The 26,403-nt window shown below is 46.7% G+C and overlaps 6 protein-coding genes across 6 annotated transcripts; 3 read left to right on the top strand and 3 right to left on the bottom strand.

Annotated features, from left to right (window-relative positions):
- The first annotated feature begins 2,984 nt into the window (after window positions 1-2,984).
- On the top strand, window positions 2,985-6,512 carry F4807DRAFT_425451 (uncharacterized protein). The gene is made up of 2 exons (XM_047997965.1): window positions 2,985-4,036; window positions 4,104-6,512. Exons 1-2 carry the CDS (start codon window positions 3,566-3,568, stop codon window positions 6,066-6,068), a joined length of 2,436 nt encoding a protein of 811 aa, XP_047854557.1. The 5' UTR covers window positions 2,985-3,565; the 3' UTR covers window positions 6,069-6,512.
- Window positions 6,513-6,821: 309 nt separating this feature from the next.
- Window positions 6,822-8,541, bottom strand: F4807DRAFT_460323 (uncharacterized protein; the record flags this gene model as incomplete). The annotated part of the gene is made up of 3 exons (XM_048001512.1): window positions 6,822-8,041; window positions 8,135-8,443; window positions 8,517-8,541. The coding sequence occupies 3 exons, from the start codon at window positions 8,539-8,541 to the stop codon at window positions 6,822-6,824; spliced, it is 1,554 nt and encodes a 517-aa protein (XP_047854556.1).
- Window positions 8,542-9,332: 791 nt separating this feature from the next.
- F4807DRAFT_460322 (NAD(P)-binding protein) lies at window positions 9,333-10,468 on the top strand (the record flags this gene model as incomplete). Its single annotated transcript, XM_048001511.1, has 2 exons — window positions 9,333-10,252; window positions 10,345-10,468. The coding sequence occupies 2 exons, from the start codon at window positions 9,333-9,335 to the stop codon at window positions 10,466-10,468; spliced, it is 1,044 nt and encodes a 347-aa protein (XP_047854555.1).
- Window positions 10,469-14,412: 3,944 nt separating this feature from the next.
- F4807DRAFT_467506 (uncharacterized protein) lies at window positions 14,413-16,042 on the bottom strand (the record flags this gene model as incomplete). Its single annotated transcript, XM_048002490.1, has 3 exons — window positions 14,413-15,542; window positions 15,593-15,957; window positions 16,008-16,042. 3 exons carry the CDS (start codon window positions 16,040-16,042, stop codon window positions 14,413-14,415), a joined length of 1,530 nt encoding a protein of 509 aa, XP_047854554.1.
- Window positions 16,043-18,646: 2,604 nt separating this feature from the next.
- On the bottom strand, window positions 18,647-19,732 carry F4807DRAFT_460320 (uncharacterized protein; the record flags this gene model as incomplete). Its single annotated transcript, XM_048001510.1, has 2 exons — window positions 18,647-19,121; window positions 19,197-19,732. 2 exons carry the CDS (start codon window positions 19,730-19,732, stop codon window positions 18,647-18,649), a joined length of 1,011 nt encoding a protein of 336 aa, XP_047854553.1.
- A 4,250-nt stretch (window positions 19,733-23,982) lies between these two features.
- Window positions 23,983-25,540, top strand: F4807DRAFT_451620 (sterigmatocystin 8-O-methyltransferase; the record flags this gene model as incomplete). Its single annotated transcript, XM_048000249.1, has 5 exons — window positions 23,983-24,222; window positions 24,280-24,558; window positions 24,631-24,681; window positions 24,770-25,296; window positions 25,360-25,540. The coding sequence occupies 5 exons, from the start codon at window positions 23,983-23,985 to the stop codon at window positions 25,538-25,540; spliced, it is 1,278 nt and encodes a 425-aa protein (XP_047854552.1).
- Window positions 25,541-26,403: the final 863 nt, after the last annotated feature.

Genomic DNA, 26,403 nt, shown 5'->3' with positions numbered 1-26,403 from the left:
AAATGTTTCTCGGAATGCATCATTCAGAGAAATTCAAATAGCGGTAGAAAAGGGTACATTTCACAATAGTACACAAGAATCGCCAGTGTGAAACGCTAGTTGTCGTTGTGATTTTCGTAGGAGCCGATTTTTAGTATGTTTTACTTATCGTCTTGGCTTTGTTCTTTTTCTAATCTATTGTCTCGGAGGGTTATATATGTTGGTAGGACCCGGACAGAGTTTGGTAAAAAGGTACCAAGCAAATGTGATCAAGATCCGAAGTTCCCTAGCTGCGTTGCTCATATGGTAGAACAGAGCTTGAGGATAGAAATCACATAGCATTGAATGGGCTAAGATCTGACGTCTGGCGAGGTGTTGACTGGTCATAACCATAGGCAAGGGAACCTGTTACAAGCCTTTGGGGTGATGGAAATGAGTTTTCGTAGCCTGCATGAATGTCATACCTGGCACTAACGTAGCTGTCACCCTTGCAGCCTATAAACCTAATAGAACACCTATTGGTGGTGTTCTACAGCCGGCAATGCGGCAAGAAAGCCCTGGCCAGGGGGATTTGGAATATGAGTGTTTGATCAAATTGTACAAACTTATGGAATAATCACGTCTCTCTTGATGGCAATAATGAAGTACTTGGCTTTTTCCTATTATGATATTGCAAGCGGTTCTCTTTGAATATTTCACTCGCATTATGATCGGCCGTCTTGATAGCTGCTGGGATAACTTTGGGACGTAGATTGTCTATGCGGGAAACCCCGCCGTAGAAGCTTCCGTTCTTACTGAAAGGGACACAACCGTTGAACGAGGCTGAGTCTCCTCAGGTGATCGTTAGAGCGGGAGCGGGGAAGGACACATTAGAAACGTAAACCGTTGTGGCGTCACATAGGTTGACAAGAATAGAGATCTTGGAGGTTTGTAAGCGTGTATGAAAATTTGATGTAACACATACAACAGTGACGATTAGCGATTGGCTGTGGACTCGTATCTATTTCAAAGTGTCGAGCATCCCTGAAGTTTATAACAAACAATGCCTTGCTTAAATGGCAGGTTTGATTTTAGCCCTTAGGCATGGGTTACCACTCGCGGGAAAGCCGGGAAGCGTTTCTCCAACTTGACCAAATCGATTACGTACCGCAAATCTTTCATAAGATCGCATCTCGATGTGAGACCTGCTTCTGGAATACTCTTACAGCCATCGTATGCTTCCTAGTTCTCTTGAGTCACTAAAAGGGGGTAGTCGCCGAGACCGAAAGGAGGTTTGTCGTGGTGTTAGATGTCACGTGGCGAATATGGCCGAGTACCAGCATATTTTTAAGTGACTGTGAGAATTTGCTTCATCTTTTAAGCTGACAATCACTTTATTAGGTAATCCCAAGTTTTCCCACGAAAGAACATAGGTACACATAATGTAGCACAACGCCAACGCCAAAATATGTTGAAATACCATGTTCCTGGTGTAATTGACAATTAACTTTCCGGGGTCTAGAACTCGGCGACGTTTACGGGGGAGCTAAGGGGCTAAGGGGACCCTAGTCATGCACGGATCAATACTTTTCGGCTAGCTGCCGAAAGACTAAGCCCTATCTGGATAAGAAAGCTTGTTGCTGAACCCGCCGACATTTCCGCTTGAGCTCTTAAAGTTAGGTAAGTTTAGACCGAGTAAATCTGCCCAGGTATGTACGGCAGTTGTATGAGTCCGCAATTAAGCACTCATTTTCCTCTCTTTTATCTCTTTCTGTTATGGATTGGCCGAAATGAGATAATATTGGGGTTGAAGCATAGCCCGGGTTATTACCAGATTTTCGATCTCAAGATGGAGTGCCATTGGTGTCTGAAACGCTGTGACGAGTTTCGACAATATTAGTAGCATGCGCGGACACGGTGATCCTGGCCGGTTGGAGGAGGTACAGAGAATGGAACTACACGACGTCAAATTTTACTACGCGCGTACATTTGGTATCAGTGGAAGCATGCGCTGGAGGCAGATCTCGAGTATGATTCTTGAAGCTTTATCTTCCGGTTGGTAGAAGCGAGCATGGCCAAGTTGCTTGGTTGCTGTGCCTTCACGTTCTTACGCGGCTTATGTACCGAATCCAGCTTCTTATCTTCCAACGCCACCGAAGCACGTCCGTGGCCGGGTGGCACATTCTGAGACCTTTCCATATGATATCTAGGCGATTTCATACGTAATCGGATAGGCAACCAACTACAGGAGATCATTTCTCCCTTGATGTTACCGAGTGCGCGTCTCTCATTTGAGTACTAGGTATGTAGCTCGCACTTTGTGCTATCCTATGATTGGGCTCGCCAATTACTATTACTATTACTAGTTGCCATTAGTTGCCGGTAGTGCAGCGAGAAGTATTTCGAAACCGAAGCACCAGTGCTCATCCGATGTCACCCAATTGCAGAAGGATACCTCTTTTCTTCGGTGAAAACGTTTCATTTCGAGCGTTATGCATTCGTGGAGGAAGCACAGTACGCGCTAGCAGCTACGTAGAACCTGATGATACAGGATTACATGGGTAGCTAGCTCGACGCCGAGAGTGGCTGATTCTTGTGCGCAGCAATTCACTATCCGAACAACGTCGAAGGGTGTCTAGATAGGTAGTGCCTCGAGGCGTACACATGTCGCGTACACATGTAACGAGGAACGATGTCGACTCAAGCAATACCAAGATCTTGGACGCGAGAAGACTTACCTACATATGTGCCTGCAAGTACCCGTCGATTCGTGACACAAGATGCTCCCCCCATGTTCCCATGGATCGATACATGTGCCTACTTCAGAATGCGCTAGCGTGCCCCATACAATTGAGTTTCGAGGGGGATAATTCCCGGAACTCGTTCTGCGTCCTAGGGTCTTAGGTACCACAGGCAGTCACCAGTCACGTACAATGCTTACATAAAGCATTATTAGGTTAGCCGTTAGAGAGATATTAAACGTTGGGGTCGTTCCTTACCGTTGGGCTTTCCATACCCACGCCTACCTAAATGTTAAAACATCAAACCAACCTGGAATCAATCAATCACAGTTAAGTTTCGGACTATCATTTTTAGACCCGGGCTAAGCTACTGCAACAAGTCCCCGACGCTACCTATTAATAATAATAAAGAGGAAGAGGACCATCTCTTGGCAATCGCTCCTAAACCCAAGTCCTTCTTTTACCAAGCCTCTCCCACAGCTTGGCACATGCAACACCCAAGATCTTGGTGAACCCTCCCGAAAGCCAATTCTAACGAGTCTATTTTGAGACTTTTTATCCCTTCCTCTCCCTACCGTAACCGATTTTTGGGTAGTCATACGACACCGTGGGACTCCTATTGGGGTTTCTATACCTCACCGTTGTTCTGCCGCCGATTGCGGCCCGACCGTTGCAACGGCTTTTCCTACTAATACCTCCTGAATCACGCGGATTCCCGAACCGTTCGCATCCCACCCCCGCGTGATCCCTCGCCCTTTTGCTCTCATTTGCCCATCTCGTAACGGTCGATCGGAAAGTTGATGACGGGTTTCGTGTGGTGTCATGCCTGGCACTCACCCCGTTGTCAATTGAGATAAATCGAATAGATGGGTTCCGACGCCGACAAATCGCACAACTTGTCGCTCGACGACTCGCCATCTAAACCCTCCTTTTTCTCGCGTCTTACGTCCCCCCTTCGCTCTCGAACACGCAACCTTGCCGATTTTCATATTCGCCTCCAGGAACCTCACCGACAATATTCTGCTGGCGATCATGTCAGAGGCCACGTCATTCTTTCCGTTGTTAAACCTATTCGCATAACACACTTAACCGTCGCTTTACACGGATTCGTTCGCGTCTACAAACATGCTGGTGCTGGTGCGCAGCTCAGTGCCCCCGTTAATCCCGCTGTAATATCCCACGATAAAAACCGGAATGTCAGGTATTTTGGCAATGGACTTGCTTCTCTCTTCCAGGACGAACAAGTTCTGTGTGGTGAAGGGAGGCTGAAGCCTACGCGATTCGAATTCGAGTTCGACCTCATTTTTCCCTCAAAGGGGCTCCCGAGCAGTATTGATGTATGGCCCGTGTGCCTAGTGTGACAATCTCCCGCCAGCGATTCATACTGATAATAAGTTTCTATAGTTTGAGAGGGGAACGATATCCTATATGATTACTGCCACCTTGACGCGGCCGACTTCCATAGCTGCGACTTCTAGCTGCGAGACAAAAGTAGCACTTGTTGAGAAGGTGGATATAGGGCTGCTCGTCCCCCCGCGCGAACGAAAGGTGTGCATGCAGACGTTACGTAGACGGCCTAAAAAGAAAAAGAAACCAGTACCGACAGTCGTATCAACGGTCAAGCACGGTTCACTATCGGCAGAGATCCAGGAGGCAGCGTCGGACTTGGACTCAACGAGGGTGAATGAGAATTCAAATGGAAGTAGCGCAAGTCTCGGCGAGATCGCGGCAGTTGGGCCAAGTGGAAGTCATCTACCCAGGAGTCCATTGCGAAGCGATTTGATCCCGGGCGACTTACAAAGCGAAATTAGTGGCGAGAGTGCTTTAAGCAACAACAGCGGTACTAATAGTGTTAGGGGTGCTGATGCCAGCGGTGAATCCGTTGCCGCAAGTAGGGTGTCGGGGAGCGATGAAAGGGAGATCAATGCTACGGTTGAATTGCTAAAAGGTGGCTGTCTTCCTGGGGATATACTACCAGTGAAGATTAGGGTCGAACATAATCGTCGTATGAAAAGTATGCATGGCGTCATTGTCACGCTCTATCGGCAAGGTCGTGTTGATTATTCCCCACCGATATCGTTATTTACGACAGATTTATCTGAAGAGGAGGCGAAGCGGCTAGAGCGCGAGGATTATTATCCACGATCAAGGACCGGCCTTGGAGGGCTGTCACTATCATCTGCAGGCTCTTGTAGTGTTTTTCGAAAGGACCTTTCACAAGCCGTTGCGCCATTAATCATCGATCCTGCTACTCTCACGGCAAATATAACGACATCTATCAGAGTTCCGGAGGATGTGTTTCCAAGTATCAAAAATGTTCCAGGAGGTCTAATCAGTTTCAAGTACCACGTTGAGGTCATCCTTGATCTGGGAGGGAAACTTGCCGGCCAATCATCCGGGAGTTCTCAACAAACAAGTCGGATGGGCTCGCTGGGAGTTCCGGGTGGAAACCCCGCTTCAACAGTAGGGGCATACGATATAAAGCGACTCGCTAATTGGAACGGTACAATAGTCGACACTGACCACTTACGACGCGAGAAAGGAGTCATATCAGTATCGTTCGAGGTTGTTGTAGGGACTATGGACTCCACTCGGTCCCAAGGCAAGTCTGTCATACGTCCGGCGCTAACAGTCGAACCACCGACAGAGGATGCTCACGTTGAGAGCGACGAATTGAATTACACTTGGCAGAACGAGTATGACGACGAGAACTATCACGGGGACTATGCTCCTGGACAGCTTGAGCCGTCACCCCAGAGCTATTTTCCGCCAGGTGCATCCCCCCAGACCTCGTATTACGACTTTCAAGATCGAGAGGGCCACGCTCCTGTTTATATACCACCGCCAGAGTTGCCCAATGAGAATGGGTTCTCAGAGAAGGAGCGTGTACGTCAGGCAGAACAGAGGTTATTACCTAGCCAACCTCCCCAGCTACCGTCTGAATCAGGAGCTGGCCCTTCGCAACTATCCGCATCAACTGATATTTCCGTCGTTCCGACAAATGCTGCTCACCCTTCAAACGGCCATGTTTCACTACCGGTACTAGAAGAGGATGCTGGAGAAGGGCCATCGGCGCCCACATTCGCAGACCTGACGCCAACTGGTCCTCCAAGGTCTCATGCCGATGACAAACAGGAACTTGAGCGGCAACGGCTGCTCCAGGAGGCTAGCGCTCCGCCAGAGGTCCCGGAGGATTATGATGACGAAGGCCCATCAGCACCTTCCTTAGGCCACACAGGGGTCTCAGAGCCGACAGCCCCAGTGCTTAATGACCACCATGACTACGGGGCTCCAGATCCTTACCATGATATTGCCGGGCCTTCGAATCAAGCTTCGGGCCACGAACCGTTGCCAAGATACGAGCGCTAGTTGCCAAGAAGCGAGAGAATTCTGTTGTCTATGAATAAGACGACAATATATGCGATTTCTCGTCTTGTTATTGATGGGACAAGATTGATATTTCAATCCACCGATCATACAAGACTGATACCCAGTTTGCGCTTCGCCTCGCTTGTTGCATGATAGAGCAGTTTGGTATCGATATGATGAACGGCTTGCATATAAGAGCGTGTGAAGTTTGTTACCGCATTTGTTCTTACATATACTCTGTAAGAGCCACAATGAAGGAGTTCGGGATGTCAGGATTATATATAACTTACGGAAAGAAAAATATAGCGTGCTAAATAAAAGCTTCTACAGCGTCATCGATACTATCTATGTTTTGTTTATTATATGGGGTGAGATTTATGACTTAGGGTTATCGAAGCGTACGGCGCTGGCCGAACTTGGAGCTATATTCTCTTGATGCCTACGGTAAGTATTTATCATACAGTTACCTAACAAGTTAACTTAGTATAATAGCACACCACGGTCTCTTCCGACTAGCTTTTTAATTCTTATCCAATTCTTATAATCACTCTTCTCACCTATTAAAGCCCGATTTGAGCCAGATTCGACTAAAATCGAAAGAGGCAAAGCTGCCAGACGTCTTGTCTGATTCTTCTTTCAGATTGCGAACATATATTCTATCTTAGACACTATGCTCAATCCAAACGTCGCCGACCCTTCTTCAATATCCGTTTATGATAAATATATTAACCTCGGGGCCTTCCGCCAATCGAATCACGAATGCGAACTGGTGGACATGGTCGAATTGAACAGGGACTTGCCAGGCATATCGTGCACAATCCCGACCCAGATAAAGGAGCTCAGCACGTCGCGCATCGCAGACCAGGTCCGTATGCCGCACAGGTCTAGGTTGACACGCAGCCACGGCTTCAACCACGTGTCACTGTCAGTGGAATCGAACACGGATACGTGACCGATGGTAAGAAGCCAGAGAAGAAGTTGCGATGACCATAATGGTGGCGGGCTGTCAACACCGCTACTAGTGCTGCTGCTACCGTCATCGCCTACGGCCGGGGTAAAGGTGCTAAGAGCAAGATCTAAGGATTTGAGATTCAGATTGACGAGGCAGTCCCGATATGCGGCTGGGAAATGCGTGTACGGCAGCTGCACGCCGGCCCACTGGAGAAAGATGCCGGAGCCGAAGACTAGTATGCCTAGACGCATGGCCTCGTTGAGGGAGCTCCGCGGGAAAAGCGAGGACTTGTGCAAGAGCCGGTAGGTCACGGAGGCCATGGTGTCGAGCAGGTATTCCTTGGGAAGCTTGTTCTGCGTCTCGGCGGCGTAGTTCACCAGCATGGTGAATCGTTTGGTTACTCGCCATGCGGTAGCTATGTCGGCGTCGAGGAGCCCGAGGAATGGTTCGTCTTTTACGTTGCCGAGCAGGGGCCAAGCTGGATCGCTTGCGTATTCGGAGAAGTCCGGGTATGGCCAGTAGGGTTCCCGCGCGAGGTCCGAGAAGAAAAGGGGTTGGGTGCCGCTGTGTAAGGCCATGCCGATGTCGCACCTTAGTATCTCTACCATAACCTTCGTGTTATCCTTCAGAGCGACGAGGCCCCCGGCTAAGTCAACGATCCCGCGCAGCCCAACGATGTGGTGTCTCGCTGCGCGGAAGTCGCCCGTCATATGCGCGTGGAACGCCAGACATAGCACGATCGCAGCGGTTCTTGACGGGAGCTCTGTCATGTCGCCGCGATCTACCATTTCGAGACTTTCACGCAGGAGCCTGAGCGTCTTGACGACGTGAGGGTCCATTAATGAGCTGCTATTCGAGGGCACGCGGCCGCACCGCAGGTCGAAGTAGCCCTGTGCCGAGAAAGCCATGGCGTGGAGGTACGCGGCGTCCACCGTGAGATCTTCCATCCATGCTCGTGTTTTGGGGCCGAAGTTGATGCATGACTCTAGAGGAAAAAGGGCTTTCTTCGCGATGGTAGAGACTAAATGGGATGAGGTCGGATTAAGCATTCGTTGACTAACCAGGAATAGGGGCAAGAGGCATGAAATACTTGGTAGGGGTTGTAGCCACTTACACTCGATGATGATACCAATCGTAGGCTTGTCTATTTTGTCCGCGAACCGTATGAGCGATATATCTGAACCAACCCTTTGAGGAATGATAGTGGGATATTCCGGAACTACTAAGCTCCAGGAACCCTCGCTGTCCAAATTTTGGATATTCTCATTTGTATCCACTACTACTTCTAGCTCTACGGTATTCTTATACTTAGGGCGCAAGATTCTTCCGCGGTTCCTGCCCTTCATAACATGACTCCTAATCAACTTCCGCGATTCAGGGTCACGTTCCTTTGTCCCTGTTGATATTATGAAAGGCATAGCCTCTACTTGATACAGAATGTGAGTTTCAAGTACACTATACATGCATACGCATAATGCTAGTCGCGTGCCTCTCACCTGAGCTTTTGGCGGACGGCGCCATGTCGTCGAACTTGACGGTCAAGAATTCGGAATAGCAAACTTCTTAACCCGACAAGTCGGCTCAATTATTACGCAATTGCGGCCGTTTGTCTTCCGTGAGCCGGGTGCAGTTTGCGAAGTTTATGCAGGCTACCGTGTGCGTCGTACACCATAGCTCGGGATAGATCTTCGTCCCGAATCGGAGTTTAGCTTCAAGGTTGTCTGCCTAGATGAACGTGATGTCGCAAAGAAATAATCAACATTAATAGCCAGGAAAGGAAATCAATCTGTACATGAGTAGAGGAAGCCAATGCACACTTAAGTGACGGCTCAAATAGGCTTCTAGTCTAGGTACTTAGGCTTTACGTAGTCCTCAGCACTTGTCGTTTGAGTGACGCTTAACTCCGTGAGGTCCATCTCATGCAGACATCATTTGCCTCTTTGGGTATAGTGTCGATGGCCAAATAGGGCGTATGCTATTTTGAGACTGCAGCAAGCTCTGATTGGACAGGATTAGAAGGGCAACCCTTGTATAGTTCACATCCATGTACTTGTCCCTAGAATTATAGTGTAAACTACCACGAATATGTTATTAAGTCGGAATATCATAGAATCACTTGTGTGGATGGGAGAACTTAGAAATATCGTTTCCGAGGTGATATTTTTCTATATAATGCATAGAGTTTCGAATTTTCGTATGATACCAATTGAATGCAATATAAACATCGTCTTCGATTTCGCACTCCTGGCTAGGTACCTAATTTACAAAACACCATAGTGAAATTACAGCCCGTATCACACCCCTTATTCACGATGGCCTCATCTAAGGATTTACCACCATGGAATATCCCATTCTTCCCTAACATCTTCGTGAAGAACCAATTCTGTACCAAACCTGAAAGACCACCAAAGACAACTGACCTCACCGGAAAAGTGGCAATCATCACGGGATCTAACACAGGTCTGGGATTTGAAGCCGCTAAGCAAATGCTAGAGCTCCGTCTATCACACCTGATCATCGCGGTACGAAGTAGCGCAAAAGGAGAAGCCGCCGCCGCCAAGCTTCGAGCCCAATTCCCGAAAGCCACCATCGAGGTCATGCTGGTGGATATGAGCCGGTACGACTCCATCCAAGATTTCGTCCTGCGCGTGGAAAGCCAACTGTCCCGTCTCGACATCGTCATCCTCAACGCCGGCTTGATGAAACTCACGTATAACGCTGTGCCTGACACGGGCCACGAGGAGATCGTCCAGGTCAACTACTTGTCCACGGTACTGCTCGCCATCCTTCTGCTCCCTATCCTCAAGAGCAAGTCCCCTACCGGCACGCCAGGACGGCTGACAATCATCAACGCGGCGCTGGCGCTGACCGCGCCACTGCCGACGCCCAAGGGCCACAAATCCCTCTTCGAAGCCCTCGACGACCCTAAGCTGTTCCCCGCTTACAGCGACAAGCAGTACAACGCCTCCAAGGTGCTCGCGCACATGTGGGCCTACAAGCTCGTCGACTACGTCTCCGCGGACGACGTGGTCGTGAACCTGGTCTGTCCAGGCTTCGTCAAGGGTACTCAGTTAAGCCGCGACGTGAGTGTCTTTGTCAAGCCCGTAATGGCCCTTTTCGCCGCTGCGGCTGCGAGGAACGTAAGCGATGGCGCTTCGACGTACTTGGACGCGGCTTTGGTTAAGGGGAAGGAGTCGCATGGGTCGTTTATCATGAGTTGGAAGATTTCGCCGTGAGTGATCACTATGATAGTTACCTACCCCCCCTCTTTTTTTTTCTTTTTCGAGTGAACTTTTTGCTAATATGACTTCTTCACTTGGTTAGGTATAATTCATTCCTTTACACTCCTGAAGGCAGGGAGGCTGCGGATAAGTTATGGCAGGAGACTATGGAGCAGCTTGAATTTGCTGGTGCTCGTGGCATTATAGAGTCGATGAAGAAGCAGTGAGTATGCGAAGCTAGGCTCTAGGTTTCGAGAATGAGGCGGATTTGGGTAATTTCTCGTTGAGTTTTGGCAGGAGTCTATTAATATGTCGAAAGTCAATTTCCCATGTTGGTAATTAGGGGCCATTGGAGATCGAATGTAAAATAATTTTATTTAATTGAAACAAATTTAAACAGGCTAATTATGTATAATTGGTTGATATTAAAATCCAAATAACCTCCTGGTCCTAGACTTGTGTCTGTAATAGAGTGAATGTGTCTGGCGTGACTGTGATGTAGAGTACCTACTTAGAAATGATCTCCTTTGGAATATCAAATCATAAAGGGTTCTGTACCTACCTAAAGACTATCGAGTTCTTTCCAAGTAGGTGGTGTCGATAGAATAAAGTAGGGTCATGTCTTAACTGACTCCTTCAACATTCCTAACCATATTTAGTCATTGACTAACTTACCAAAATTGTCGCTCCTCACCAGTGATCGAAAGCTTCTTCCCCACGATAAAATGCATCAAGCAGATCCGCTCGGATGAGGGATCGCATATCTTTAAATTCGCTAGATCCTATCCTCGCCGGGTTAATAAAAGCGCTTTCAGGGACCTCTTTAGGATATACTGCCTCTGCCATTCGATCTGCCAAATCCTTGACATAGCTGACCCGACACCATTTACAGTAAGCAGGCATACAACCGCCTTCTGATAATGTTAGGGGAAGTTGACCTTCACGCCGGAAGCGCGGGTCATAATGCCTCATCCTTATCTCATGGCCACAATATTCATAATGTAGAGGGAATCGACATAAGGGGCAGTCGGAGCACCTGTCTTCATCCCGACATGTTGATATCCAAGCGTCCATACAATAAGCCCCAAAGAAATGCCCACACGGAAGAACACATAAAGGCTCTGTCCTAGCGTTCTCGTCGGGCGTCCGCGGTGGGGAGACACATTGAGGCATCTCGAGCTTACTCTCACAGCATATCCCGCATGTAAGATCGCACATGATATGGTTCCCGTACATATCGAACCCTGTATCGAAATGCTGGGCAAAATCGCTGAACATAGATATCCTAGAGTTATCCAGAACCTGGGGCTGGCCCTTTCGTTCTTTGATGAACTCACTAGTACTTATACACATGGGCATTGTTGCGCGAATGAGCCCGGGAGGTGGGTAATTTATACTTCCGCTATATTTATCACCTTCGTGTAGTCCGGGGGGTATATGGGTTGAATGTTGCTGATGCGTGCCTTCGTATTGAGTCGTTCTATAATAACGGTTGTCCGGTCTTCTCCACAAAGGTACTGCCATCTCAGCGGTTACGCGAATATTGAACGGTGGGCCAGGGGTTAAATACTACGTCGAGTCAAGGAAGGCCAAGCTTCGAAGACGCTAAGATACCTTATTGTCACAATTGCGAGCCCTTAGTTCTTGTATAGATAAAACGGATTGGACAATGGATTAACAATGCGCCTCAAGAACAAAGGGAACTAAGCATGATTCAGTCACATAAGCACTGAATGGGGATTGTATTAGAAGACAATGTCTTTGAGATTATCCTGTATAAGAATAAAGCTGGAGTCCACAAACCTTACGGTAAATCTGATACCTCGATGTGCCCTGGCTCTGTGGTGAAGGATATGGGTGTCAAATGACTGAGATGTGGCTTTTGTGGACAGGGGTTACCCAAACTGCCCAAAGAGGAGCTTCAACTTGACCTCCTTCAACTTGCAAGAATTTTCCAGCTATAAGTCGGGTTGTTATTTGACCCTCATAGGGCCTCTTTTGCCCGTCATGGGTTACCTAAGTAGAAATCCACCTCTTTTCTTTTACACTCCCATTTTTTATCGACGATTTAAGTAATAACTAAGAAACAACATTATCTTCCACGACATCATCAAAATGGCCAAGTACGCACGTATGAAATTCCGACTTACCTGGGATCTTTGGTCCGTCTAAAGGCATGGATCCCAGGGAAAGGAGGCTTTGAGGAACTTAGACGATTAAAAGGTCGAAAAAATAATCGAATAAGTGTTCGGTGCTATAGATACCTAGGCAGAAAGCTATTCCCAAGACTAGACATATCTTCGAATACGTAATCACCTCCAAGCAACATATAAGGTGACCACAAACATTATCTCACAAGGTGTTGGCTGGTCCAACATGCGTAATCTATCGCTCGCAAGTGATTAGGCTCCATAGGCTAATTTCTCCACCTAACTACCCAACTACCAAAGGTGTGGGGATATAAGTGGACCAGATTCAACGAACAAAGACTCAGCAGAATGTTTACCTATTCAAGGTGTCGTCACTCTAGTGCGTAGAAACGATATGTGCAAAGAGGCGGACTTGCATCCCATCATGGCTGCTTGGTATGAATATTCCCTGTTAGTTGTAATGAGCATTAAAGATGAGATGCCAAGAATTGAGTAAGCTGCACAATCAGCATATAGAAACACTGGAAAAGTCTATGCCTCATATTTCTTATGTATATACTGGCCATATTACAAGCTAATGCCTATGTTTGATATACAGCATTGTTGAACCAATGCACGCTTTCATGAGGATATGTAATTATGAGGATAATCCTTCATGGCATTTTTAGTGCCGCACAAATAACGTGATTAGAATTCACTATAGCTTTGAACGTAAAACGATGTTTTATATGCCGTTGTTCAATTCTAGCCGACTATATGTACTTCAGTATGAATGGTATCACATATTATGTAAGCTATGAAAAAGGGGGGTGAGTCCTTGGCAAAAGTGGGTCGCTTGTCACACCGGCGACCCCTTTTCCCATTCACAAACTTGGCAAAGACAAGGTTCCGTAGGAAACAGTTGTATGGAATCGCTGGACTTATTGCATACGTAGCAGTTTCAAAAGAAATGAAAATATGGATGACGTACTTCAAAATTTACCGAGGTTTTACTGCGTACCGAAGTATCTACTAGCGTGTAGGTTCTCTGAAGAGACATCAGATCATAACTTGATCAACTAATTCGACGAGTATACACGTAACCTTATCGACGTTAATAGTGGGGATGTTCTCGCAAAATTTGCGGTCGAGGCCGCATCATGGCCTGTTCTGAGCAACTATGGGTTTCTCGCATGCGAATCCCTCCAGTCGTTTGCATCCTATGTTTTTGCTCCTGAGAATTTTCCAGAATTACATTGCTCATGAATCTCTATCATTCTAACATTCATTAGCCATCACAGAATACTAGGTATGTACTTGGTGTCACATTCTCCCTGTCCATACTCACCTTGTCATGGACCTGAACTAACAAGATAAATAACGGTGCATGTCTCAACCATGGACTCGACGACTCCCTCAATTCATTCCACATTCTACATACCAAATGATGCTTCTCCATGGAGCTATACCTTGACACCCACCGGATTCTGTTTACACTTTCAATATATCGCAGTAGTACTGCGCCAACCTAATATGTCCATATCTTGTGACAGTTTCGTGGGAGAACCTAATTCGGGTATCTATCTACGAGCTCGCCGCCTATAATATATTACTACGCATCTGTGCCGACAGAATCAAAAAAATCGCGCATTTATCATACAGTACAACAAGTGCTGCGAGATATGTTATACCTTATAACAAGATCTCAAGCGGGAATTACTCATACGCTACTAGGACTCATCACCAATCCTTCGAAAACCGATACTAAAATCATGGATTCATAATTCGTATTCATCGCCTATCTAGGGGAAAAGATCCGCTAATCTAATACGCATCACCATAACATTTTCAATGTACCCTTTCTCCAACACCGAAGACGAATTTTCTCCTAATATCCTCTAGTCTAGCCTGAGAGGAAGACCTGGGACGGACCCACACAAGCCAATGGAGATACTGACACTGAACAGGACATCCAGAGGACAATCGCAGAGTCAAGCCTTTCCCGATAACGACAACATAACTTTTCCCCGCCCGTCCCCGACTTACTGGGCGCCACCGTTGGAAGGGCTCCAGGGCCGGCTGTTAGGGTCTGAGTTCTGGAAGTCACCCAAGGAAACCTGCATCCAATCCACCATAAAATCATCCTGTTGTTCGCGTGTGACATTATCAGGCTGCTGTGGCTGTTGCGGCTGCTGAGGTTGCTGAGACTGCAGGTTAGGGTCTATAGGACCGTTACTTGCAAGCGTCTGCGCATTCTGGGTGGAACCTAGGCCGTAATCAAGGCCTACCTGAGCCTGGGGGGCGTTCTGGAGAACGTTCTGGGTAGGCGTGGGGTTCTGTCTCAGCACGGGAGTCGGTGCCTGCATGAAGTTCTGAGCTTGCGATACTCCCGGAGCAAGAGTAGGGGTATGGTTCTGGTTTCCGAGAGCAGGTAGAGCCACGTGGGGGTTGCGGACCTGGATCTGTTGCTCGAGAAGAGCGACGCGCTGGCGCAGAATCTCGTTGTTGCTGCGCAGGTGCATGTTCTCGTTCGAGAGCTGTTGCACCGCCGACTCCAATCCCACGATATGGTTCTGCAGCCGGGTGTTATCTTCTTCCAGGCGCTCCACCTGCGTCTTCGTCTTCTCGAGCAGCTCCACCTTCTTCTGCCGACTCTTCTGGGCGGAAACGCGGTTCTGCTCCCGGGTATGCGCCTTCTTGGCCTCGGAGTACTTGTAGTTCCAGTCGCTCGCCTCCTTCTTCTCCTCCGGCGACATCTCGTCCGTGATCTTCCGCTCCTTCATGCCGGGCCTCCATTTGAAAGGCGCCTTATCTCTGGACTTCGAAGATCGGTGGTGGCCGTTCGAAGTCGAGCCAGAACTGGTTCTGGAGTTCTGATGGGTTCCGGCGTGCGGACTCATGGATGTGCCCTCGTCGAAATCAGGGGAAACCCCGTTGTGACCCGTAGGAGTGACGGGTCCGGCGACATCTTCGATGGCCTGCGAAGGCGAGCCCATACCCGGGAACATGGTATATTGACTAGCCGAAGCGATCTGGTTCTGTGGAATAGGCTCGGAACCCATCGCAGCCGTGATCCCTTGGCTCTGGGACGCGAATATCCCCGAACTAGAATCGTTCTGTTGAGATGACCACTGACTATGCTGATTGGTTGATGCGTTTGGCATCATATGAGCTTCGAAAGGTTAGTTTATTTACACATCATTCCTTGAAGGCCGTACTTACTGTTTTGTTGATGGTTGTAGGCGAACGTCGGGTTCATTGGTGCTGCCATGTTCTGAAGCCCCACGGTATTGGAAAAACCATAGTTTGTATATTGGTGAGGTACCATGGACGTGGATCCATGGGGCGTAGGAATCGATGGGGAATATTGTGAATTCGAAATGGGTGGCGCTGAGATATATGTCGATGGCGTCGATGTTAACTGGGGAGTGATCGACGTTGAAGTAGAATTCATTCCGTAATGGCTAAGAGTCTGGTCCCCTACTTGGTTTGGAGGTTGCATAGGCGAAGTCGAGGGGGGTACTACGAAGGACTGGAGCTGGTCCCGTTCCGACTGCGTAAGGGCATTCCTCGACACGTTGGGGATCCTGTATCATGTTAACGCTTGGAGGTAAATATTAGGGGTGTTTTAACCAACTTGTCGCCCGGCCACGGAGCTTGATTTTGACTCATGGCGATATGTATGTTATGAATGTTGTCAACGAGGGCAGATAGAGCTTGAAGTTCTGCAAGGGTGGTGGTCAACACTGGTGTTATGAGGATTGTAAGCTTGGGAAGGGTTAGGGTTCATGATGAATATATACGAATGGGAAATGAATTCGAGACGATATGGCCAAGTAGAGTCACAGTATTCTTTAACCAAAGATTGCTATACGAAAGACGCAAGTGACTCTGATTAGGGCACCTGAGCCTCTGCGATAATTCGGATGATGAGCAGACAAAGGCATTGTGATACTTGGAGCCTTTAGTTGCAACTACGTAGGTTACGAGTGACCTTCTCAGGCAGTCAGAGATAACCATAAGTTTACAAACACCATATACAGAGATAGGTAGATTGCTAGACTCGGCAAGAACCGGCAGCTCCTAGATAAATCAAATGAAGTAATTACCTAGGTTAGTCGCGTTATCTATGATGATATCTTCACCCTGAATAGCATTCGATTGAAATAGGGCATATCCAGGAGAATGTTGTATCATTCTCATACTGATCAATGTGAGTAGTGTATGAAGGTAGAACAACTTCATTATTGCGGCTGTTGTGTAGCTCCTAATCATCTCATCTGCAAATACACGCTAAGAAGACAAGTAAATATTATTAACCCTGTGATTTTCTCCTTAATCACTAAGAGTCCTTTCCAACTCTGAGAATTTTGCCAAGGCAAGTATCTCGTATATTTCATAGCTGTAGCGCACTCGTAGTTGGATGTATTAGTCATTCAGGAGTCAAGTGTGGATGGAGTGGCCATATTTGCCTTGTCCAGGAGTGAATACTTGCCAACTCCGTAAATTTGCCCCAGGAAACGTCGTACTGTAAAACCATGAGGATTTGATAAGAAAGATTAGAGAAGTTTATTCTGCCAAACAGGTTAGGAATGACCCCTCGTGATGCAATGACGTCTCTACGTGTCTAAGAACAACAACTTCGGACGATGTTTGCTTCATCGACCTGTCCGCCACCGAGTGCCCAAAGCTCCAAGTTAAAAGTGACATCGTACACCTATCGGAGATTACGGAACTTGATCTCTTGATCAAAACTACTTGTCTTTGCATCTGATATAAACATAATAATATGTTTAAACAGTTTTCAATGCTTATAAACATGTTGATTCTTTAGTTAGTGAAGTGGGAATGCCGACTTCGGTTACTGATATATGTTTACATCTCTTAGTTCTGATTTAGCATTAATGAATAAACCCCGTTTTAAAGTCTTGTAATTTATGGCTTGATTGAAGAATAAATAAGTAAAAATACACAATTTACTGCAAGAGCAACAAAACAGAAGCATTAGTAGCAGGGTATATCCAACCCTTATTATATATCTAAGGAGGTGAATGTTTTAGAAAGAGAGAATAATATTTAGTACTAGGAAAATAGGGGCCAACTAAAAGTATGGACGCCATTGGATTCGATGATCTTGACTCTTCCCGGAGAGACAGGCCTCGACATAGGACTTCACACGAGTAGCTTGGTAACTGGTCCATGCGTAAGGTAGACAAAAGGGTTGACGATACCTCTTAGGAGGCCGGATCTATGTGGACCCGGGGTCTGACAATTTGTTCCTTTGATGACTCATCTCGTACAGTGCTGTCTAAATTCCTAGATACCTTATATACCTCAATTAAAGTTCAAAATTCTCAAGGTCACTCGAAGGTGCAGTGTAGTGCAACGGTCTGATGTGTGGGGTGGGTTCTGGGGGCTCTCTTAAGGTCGGGGTTCGAGTGACACTTAGAGCAATAAAGTCAGGCCGTTGCATTACAATTCCCACAACCACAAATTCCGTGGGATTCTAACCATTAGTCAGGCGGTTCTTGCGCGAGGCAAGGCAGTACCCATACGCGCAGTATGGGAACCCACACATTGCTCAACCTTTTTTTTTTCTATTCTGTTTTTTAATATACCTACCAAATACCGAGTAGTTTTATTTCTTGGGTACCTGGTTCTCACTTTGCTCTTCTTTAGCCTCCATTGAAGTTATCAACTATTTCACTTGTTCTTTCTGAATACTATTTGAATCCAATTGTCATTTTCGACTATTAAGTATGTAAGGTTGGTTTATAATGTCTAATATCTATGGCTTGTCATTACATATTATGATATTCAATGAATGGCTGGAACTGATGAATACCAAGAAGTATTGATATAGTTACCATTAATACAACTCAAATTATAGCTTACTCCAAGCCTTCCCCCCTTTCCGTTATTCTCTTTTTCCTCTTGCGTTAGGTCATTCATTATGTCAATAAGAGCCTAGGTAGCTCTACATTCACCCTCCGAAATATTAATGATTCGCAAGAGCGCTATTGGTGACATGATATTTTCCATGTAATTTAATTTAACTTTGCTATTAATACGGAATGCTCCTGGAGATAGGTTCAATCGTGTACGATTAAAACAACACATTGCTCCAGTGACAATTCGTAAGACAGGGGGAGAGGCATCATAATTATGTGTAAAAACTAAACGTCTATACACCATTCTCTATACCATCGACTTCACGTTTCTCGAGTCATGGGCCTCCTACATGAACCTCCATAGTCGCCCTGGCCTCCAACAACCTTAATGCTTCTGATCACGCCGGATAAATTTGAAGCACTTCCAACAAGCAAGGAGATCGCATCCTTTACACTGCATGATAGACGAAGAGGTAAGGTGTTGACATCGTGGGCATATCTTCGTGTAATTGACCGGAACTTTCTTCGAGTGGTGATTACAACCATGCGCGGGCTGCCTATGACGTCGGAATGGCGGAGTTGGTTGATCAGTTGTGGCAGAGGGAGCCATGAGAACCGGGGGACTCGAAGGAACCGTATCATCTTCTTCATCGTCTTCTTCGTTACTCTGTGCGGACTCTCCTCGTCCTAGCCCTTTCAGCAATTGTCGTCGGGCAGCTCGATCCTGGTGCTCTTGTCTGTCGAATCCTCCAAGGTCTTGGAGCGGTCGGCCACGAGGTAAGGGGCGATGGTCTGGTTCACAAGTGCACTTCCCTATCGCATTCTTGCACGTGTAGCAAATGCTCATTCCGCAAGCACACCTTATAGAGGTGCAAACGTTAGCTATCTCGTGATAATAATAATAGTATAGAAAAGCAGACGAATAAGAAACTTACTCGATGCGATCACAGCCCTCTACTTTCTCGATCATGCGGCCACACTCATAGCACTCGGCCCAGCCTTCTTTCTTAGCTAGTTCTTTCAACTCGGCTGAATCGTCGTAGAGGGAACAGTCTCCTTCGTGGCACGGGTTTCTGCACTCGGTGCAGGTCAAAGAATCGCAGTCTCTGCAGACGGCAAAGCCGGTAAATTTAAAGTCGTCGGGGATGAACGATCCGCAGTCGACATTGCTGCAGTAAATGCGCCTGCCAGTCTTGAACTCGGTGCGCTTTGCGATGTATACAGACCAGATATCCTTGCCGAGCATGGAAAATAGTTGCGGCGTGAGGTTGATAGGCTGGCCGCAACAGCGAGGTGGGAATTTTCCTTCGGTCTGGAAGGACGTTGTGAACAATTCGCGTGCGCAGTCGTTGCAGTAGATGTCCCAACAGGGCAGCTTGTGCACTTCTTCTGGAGGAAATGAACCCAAACAACATGAGCACGGCAGCTCATCAAGATCGCTCTCGACGCTGAGGTTGGTTGGGGTCGACATGATGTGATGTAGTTGGAATGGACGCGTTTAATCTGGATACAGGATAATTGATTTCATGTCTGGGAGTACAAGTTGCGAGTCCGAGATGTTTTTTTCCTACGGGGAAAAAAATAATGTGTTAGGAACTTGAGATTTGTCGAGGAGATAAGGAAAGGATAAGAAAGGTATCGAGGAAAAAAAAAAAGGTTGACAATAGGTGGTCGGTAACGAGATCATTACAGTGGCAGCTGTCTGTTAAAGGTTGCCCCAGCTTTTACTTTGTCGTGCGTGACAAAACATGAATGTATTTGCATCATGTACCTTCCTTAAAATATGCCTAACCTACAAAACTGTTGGCACCGGCGTTGAACATGATTTGATTACACAATGTTAACAACATGGCCTTGTAGGAGGACCTAAATCCATGGGAAATTTTGTATCATTCTTTAGCATAGGCTTTCTTTGGCTTTCACGCTATTTTGATGTGACTCTTTCGACCTCTTGTCATCTTGTACGCAAGCCTCAATCGCATTTTTCAAGAGTTAATTCTGATTTTATATACCTTTGGATATTAACCCACCCTTTAGCAGCGTTAGCAAATTTCTGTGATAATAAATAAGGGCACGGAAAGAATATTACGAACGGAAAAGGGAGAATACAAGTTATTAAGGAGGGTTCGGTACGGTACAGCCCAAAAAACATTCAACCCACCAAACCCCCCTTTCCCTTATTTCCTCCTATTTGGAGTTTGTCTTCTGAGTCACGAAGGATGGTTCCTTTACTTTGAACGAACACAATTTCCTTAATCTTGAGCTCCCAATAAAATGAAGTTATCTGATAATTATACAACTTCTCTATGATATCTTGCCGTCCTTAGTGAAGTAAACCAGTGCCAAAGTGTTGTCCAATAGGGGCACAGAAGGGGGTCACGTGTACATAGTATTAAGGGGGAATTCACCTTAAATCAACTACGCGTTGTACACACACACGCTCCTCTCCTTTTATTTTCTTTTTCTTTTCCTATTATCAACTTCTTCTCAGTAAGGCTTCATACTTCGCGTTGGGCCCGAGTGATCTAGCGATCTTAAATCGTCGTATATTGCCCCTCGCTAGTGCCCTCCGTCGCCTGCTCGCCCTCCCTATTCCTATCTAGTCCTAACTAGTGAAGGTCTTATGGTTGGAATGACAGCCCTGAATAGCTTCAATTCAGCAACTTACGCTCCCTTATGTAATAGCTACAGCTGTTTTAAATTGATTGGGTGCATCCTTTACATGAGTCGGTCATATTGACACTAGCTCTGCTTACCTAATACGGTCCCTGTGCATACTAGAGATGGAGTGTACAAGCTGGGAAGGTGCTACTTGTACTGTGGGAGGTATTTAAAATCTTCGCAAGAGATTCTAAAGCTTAAAAAACTAACAACAATATAACATTCTATCCTCTTTAATTCTTTTCTAGTGCCTTCATACCGGAATGCTTACGTATGGGAATATCGTTACAACATTCTATCAAAATAATTACTTGTTTAGTTACTCGTTTATTAAGTTATCTATTATCAAAAAAATAACATCAAAAGAGGCCCTGTCTCGCCTGCTATTGTTTCTGTCTGGGAGCACTATCTCCTCGTCTTCTAAACCTACCAATATATCTTGTCCGTTCGGCCTGCCGTGCTGCCGTTGCCGTTTATTTTCGTTGTCTATTTTGGCCCGTCAATATCTACTTTCCTATTAGTATAGCTTGCGTTTATTCCCCTTCCGGCTATAGTTTCGTCCCGGGGATTTGGGTAAGCAGTGGAGGGACCCGATTTATTTTGGTGGCCCGTAAGTGTCTAGCTTATCCGGCGTATGGGAACTATGTTTATAGGTTATTAGAGTTATGTAAGGATTAATCTATTTCGGCCTACGTCGTTATTACCGTCAAAATAAGATTTATATTAAAGGAAAGAATCGCCTGGGGCGGGCTTTTATATGTTCGTATTAAATGGAGTGTACAAGCTAGGAAAGTACTACTTACACTATGGGAGGTATTTAAAATCTCTGCAGGAGATTCTAAAGCTTAAAAAACCAACAATAATACAACATTCTATCCTCTTTAATTCTTTTCTACTAGGTACCTTTAAGCTAGGATTTGTCAGCTATACTGCCTAGGTTACTGTACCTAATAGTCCCGCAGCTGCTGTCATGTGACATCCTTAGTATTAGAGAACACTTGTTGAACCTGAAGTTACCTTAGAACTTAGAAGACAACATCAATCTACCATTCATAGCATCTTCTTGCTACATCTGCTTTCAAAGCTAAATACTAGTCTGCCGAATCCCTTCAACAGCTCTTATGTCAGTGACTTACGTAACCAATGGCTTGAATGAGACTGGATTCACTAGTTTTTTGCCGATTGGCTCACAGTTTGCTGACTCATCAATAGTTTCCTCTTCATTACTAATACAGGTGCGTTGAGGTCCCCGCGCACTGCCATACCTAGCCACACCCTAGCCACATCATAGCTCGCAGAATATTGCTGGAGCTACCTAAACACCACCAACGTCCAATTTACATACAATTTGCAACCAACCGCGCCAACACAAACGCTGCCTGCCCCATTCTCATATTCAATTTCATCTCTGCAATGATCAAACAATCATCGTACTCCTCATCATACTTCACCACTTCATGCATTTTCAGTCTGGCGTCCTCGAGCACCTATTCCTACTCAGCCTCCGTCCGTTCTTTCGCGCCTGTAGATTTTTCAAATCAGCACCAATAATATTCTGCGCCGAACTTGTAAGTGTAGCCCCTGCTGAGGAGCGTACACACCGCGCACAGCTTCCAAAATACGCAAAAGTGGTCAGTATTAGAAAAAATGGTCGAAGAGTACACTTGCCAACGCTCATCAATACTTTTTTATCATGTTAAACTCCCCTCAGTCCGACACCTCGGGAAGGACAGTCTCGTCAATCATCATCACCGACTCTTCAGTCATGACTACTTTAATATTGCCTACTAAAACCTCAAGGCATTGTTCATATGCGAATGAGTGAAAGATCTCTCGGAGATAGTAGCATCAGGCTCCTGAGCAATGAACGAGCAGATGTTAACTGAGATAGGTATACATTATATAAGACTTCTGAAAGTGAGACATACCTTTGACTGGCTCGGGCATAGAGATATCATATGCCTCACCTTCGATATTTGCGAAGATGGAAAGCGCTGCTTTCGCCTTCTGTACGGCCTCTGACCGGTCTTGAAGGATCACCCTCCCAGTGAGGCTTGGATATCGCTGCCGGAAGCAAGAGACTGAGGCTCACACCAATCTTTCCTGAGAGCTCAGTGCTAGTGAGATTGAGGCTCCGCTGCCAAAGCGGCAAAAGTCTTAGCTTTTATACCGATGAGTATCAGAGGAAGTTGGAAGTGCCAATGACCCTTAGAGACAACTCAACCATGACGTATGGGCAATTCTGCATACAATGTGTCCAAGTCTGTACATAGTATGTCTCGGCTCCTCTAAGAAGATACCGGATTCACGGTCGCCTTCAGTTAAGCGACGGCGGAGTTGTTCATCTTTGATCTGAGCAGTTGTAGTTCTATGGTCGCTCAGAATTAACTCATTCGGCTGTGCAAGCTCTCCGTACTGGATAGTAGTGGAACTCATTTCTACTTGAGGCAAAGACGATACGAGGATATTACGACAACGTAAAGTGTACTTGGCCTTGGTCTCACAAGCAAGAAGGATTGATTTTGGAAGCAACTAAACAGACAGCTAGTTGACAAGAGCCGTCTATCCACGTGTGTATCTACCGCGGAAGTTGTGTAGGTCGTGTCCGAGGCCTGAGAGCAAAACCAAAAGGCTTTTTCCCATTGCCGCCACGCAACCGGCGGTAGACTATCCTTTTCATGATAAAATGCCGCGGCATGTCATAAAAGCGGCTTTCTAAAACCGAACTGTGGTACAGCTACCGATCCCAGCTTTGCAGCAGAATCTTGCGAGGGCAAGGGGCAGTGGGGATGCGGCGTGAATCTGTAAAAAGCTAATGGGGTATCCCTAATCCAAGAGACATACCAGGGTTCTCTCCAACATCACACCCCTTACTTATAAACCTCGTAAGGGCCGATGTCTACTATGCCACAAAGAAAACATAAAGCAGCTCCGACCACGCTGCGATCGATAAGGAGGGGCATCGTCCCCTTTCGAACAGACATCTCTTCACCATTCTTCTCGTCTCTACTCCCACATTTCTCATCTACTCAGGCATCTTCATTCCACATCATAGTGGCCATGGCATCACCTAACAAGACTCCCCGAATCGTGGAGTTGGCCGCCAAGATCAACGCTTCTGTCGCAGAACTGCAAGAGCTTCTATCAGCCCAAGGAGTGCCGTCTCCATCGTTTGACGAGGACAGCCCAGAACGTCTTCCCCCTAGCACGTTCCATCTTCAAGATGCTGTGCTTGACGCGACTGCCGAATTGCATGAATTACTTATGGATCCTATCCCGATGACCTTCAAATTCAGTGCCGTAAGAGTTCCTTAGCCCCAATGGGTTCGTTTAGCAAGCTAAAACTAGTATTTCAAGACCACCAACATGATCAGCATTGACGCGATGTGCCGATTCCACATCGCCGATATCGTCCCTCCTCGGGGCCAAGTTTCCTTCGGTGAAATTGCAGAGAAAACGAAGCTGGACGAACCCCTTGTCAGACGCCTGGTTCGGCACGCGATGTCCATGCGTATCTTCAGAGAACCCAAGCCTGGCATGGTCGCTCATACGAAGATCTCCAAGTATTTCACCCTTCCATACGTGAATGATTGGCTTAGCTTTGGTGCGTGGGATGGTTGGCCAGCTGCTACCAAGGTTAGCGTTCCAAGTGTACCCTAAACTCGAAGTTCCGTGAACAAAGAAACTAACGTAGGTTCTTTGCCGTAGATGCTAGATGCGATCCAGAAATGGCCAGGATCGGAAGAAGCTAACAATACCGTACGCATCTCCGACCCTTGAGGTTGATGGCGTTTTCTCCGTCTACTCCCGTACCCCGAGACTTTGATAATCATGCTAATCTTGATAGGGCTTCTCTCTTGCCAACAATACCGACAAGTCAATCTTCGATGTACTCCATGAGGACCACGCGTGCGCCATGCGCCTTGCATCTGCAGTAAAAGCCCACGATCATTTCCCAGGTTACGCCGCTGCGGACGTCCCCAATCTTTACGATTGGGCCTCCCTAGGCAACGCGCTCATCGTCCACGTTGGTGGATCCAGAGGCGAGGTCGCCGCGGAACTGGCGAAGAGCTTTCAGGGGGTCAAGCTACTAGTGCAGGACATGGAGATGGTTATTCAGGGCGCGAAGGATAGTATTCCCGATGAATTGAAAGGCCGTATCGACTTCAAGGCAAACGGACTTTTCGAAACGCAGACTGTGGAAGCCGATGCTTACCTCTTCCGCCTGGTTTTCCAGATTTGGCCTGACAAAAACGCTCTCCGAATCCTGAAAGCCCAAATCCCAGCACTCCGACCTGGGGCAAAGATCCTTATACAGGATACGGTGGCGCCCGAGCCGGGTGAGATTCCGTTGTGGAGAGAGCGTGAATTGAGGTATGTCGCCCCGTGGTAATCGCTTTTGGGATGATGAGAAAATCTAACGATAGAAATTTATAGGGCCATGGACCTAAATACCGGAGCCTCTTTCAATGGTCGTCATAGATACGTGCATGAGTGGAAAGCTCTACTTGCAGAGGCCGATGAAAGATTCGTTCTCCAGGGGGTGAGCGCGCCTGGGAGATCTTTGCTGTCGACGTTGGAAATAGTTTGGGACCCGTCTAGCCCCGCGAAGGCTTGAAGAATCATCTCACAGTTCTCTCTCTCGACATCAGGTCACTATTACTAGGGAAGCCGGTCATTATCACGATAGGTTATCATGTTTAGGTAGTATGGCAATCATGTATTTCCTTATGACAGCTACGAGCTTTTAGATTCTCCTTCAAGTACTAGGTCATGTAGTAAAAACAACGATTTCTACACGATGCCCCTTTGTTGCACTTCATTTTACGCCATGTCATAATTTTGATCATGCTAAGTTAGCCCTTCGCCAAACTTACTCTATAAACATCAATATGTAAAAGCTGTTACAGCTTTCATACCGGTTACGACTTTGTCAGTCTCCGAACCTTGGCGTCGGCGGAGCGTGGGGTATCATACGTAAGGGCGACTAAGGCTGAAGGCTGTTGGTGGTGAGTATATTACCAACACACCCAAACCCTTCTTGGGGGCAGATGTAAACGCCAGGGAGTGTGCCTGACAAGTGCCCAGAACCATACATGAAACCGAGATGTGAGCAACGACTGACAGAAATAATACATATGTGCTGGCCAAGGACTGGTTAGGAACTTAGGACTACAAAGCTTAGCCATCTGCGGTATGCTATGCAACGCCCAGGAATATACCTACTTATACTTACTATAGGCACCTTGGAAAGGATTATGCATAATACATCCAATACCTGTTTTTACCTAACCAACGCAGCCTTGTATCAAGTATTGAATGAGATGGATGCCATGAAAGCGACTACACTATTACACCCTGGTGTCATTTTCACTTAGAATACCCACTAGTTTTCCATTCGATCTATGCTCACATCTTCGATTACTCCTCTTCGCTCCCTCCTCTTACTTGCATGTGCTTAGACATACCGTTCAGCGCTGC

Source organism: Annulohypoxylon truncatum (assembly GCF_022578515.1).
Source record: "Annulohypoxylon truncatum strain CBS 140777 unplaced genomic scaffold F4807scaffold_15, whole genome shotgun sequence".
NCBI classification, from domain to species: domain Eukaryota; kingdom Fungi; phylum Ascomycota; class Sordariomycetes; order Xylariales; family Hypoxylaceae; genus Annulohypoxylon; species Annulohypoxylon truncatum.
Note: the sequence above shows the minus strand (reverse complement) of the source record. Positions and strands in the feature narration are given on the sequence as shown.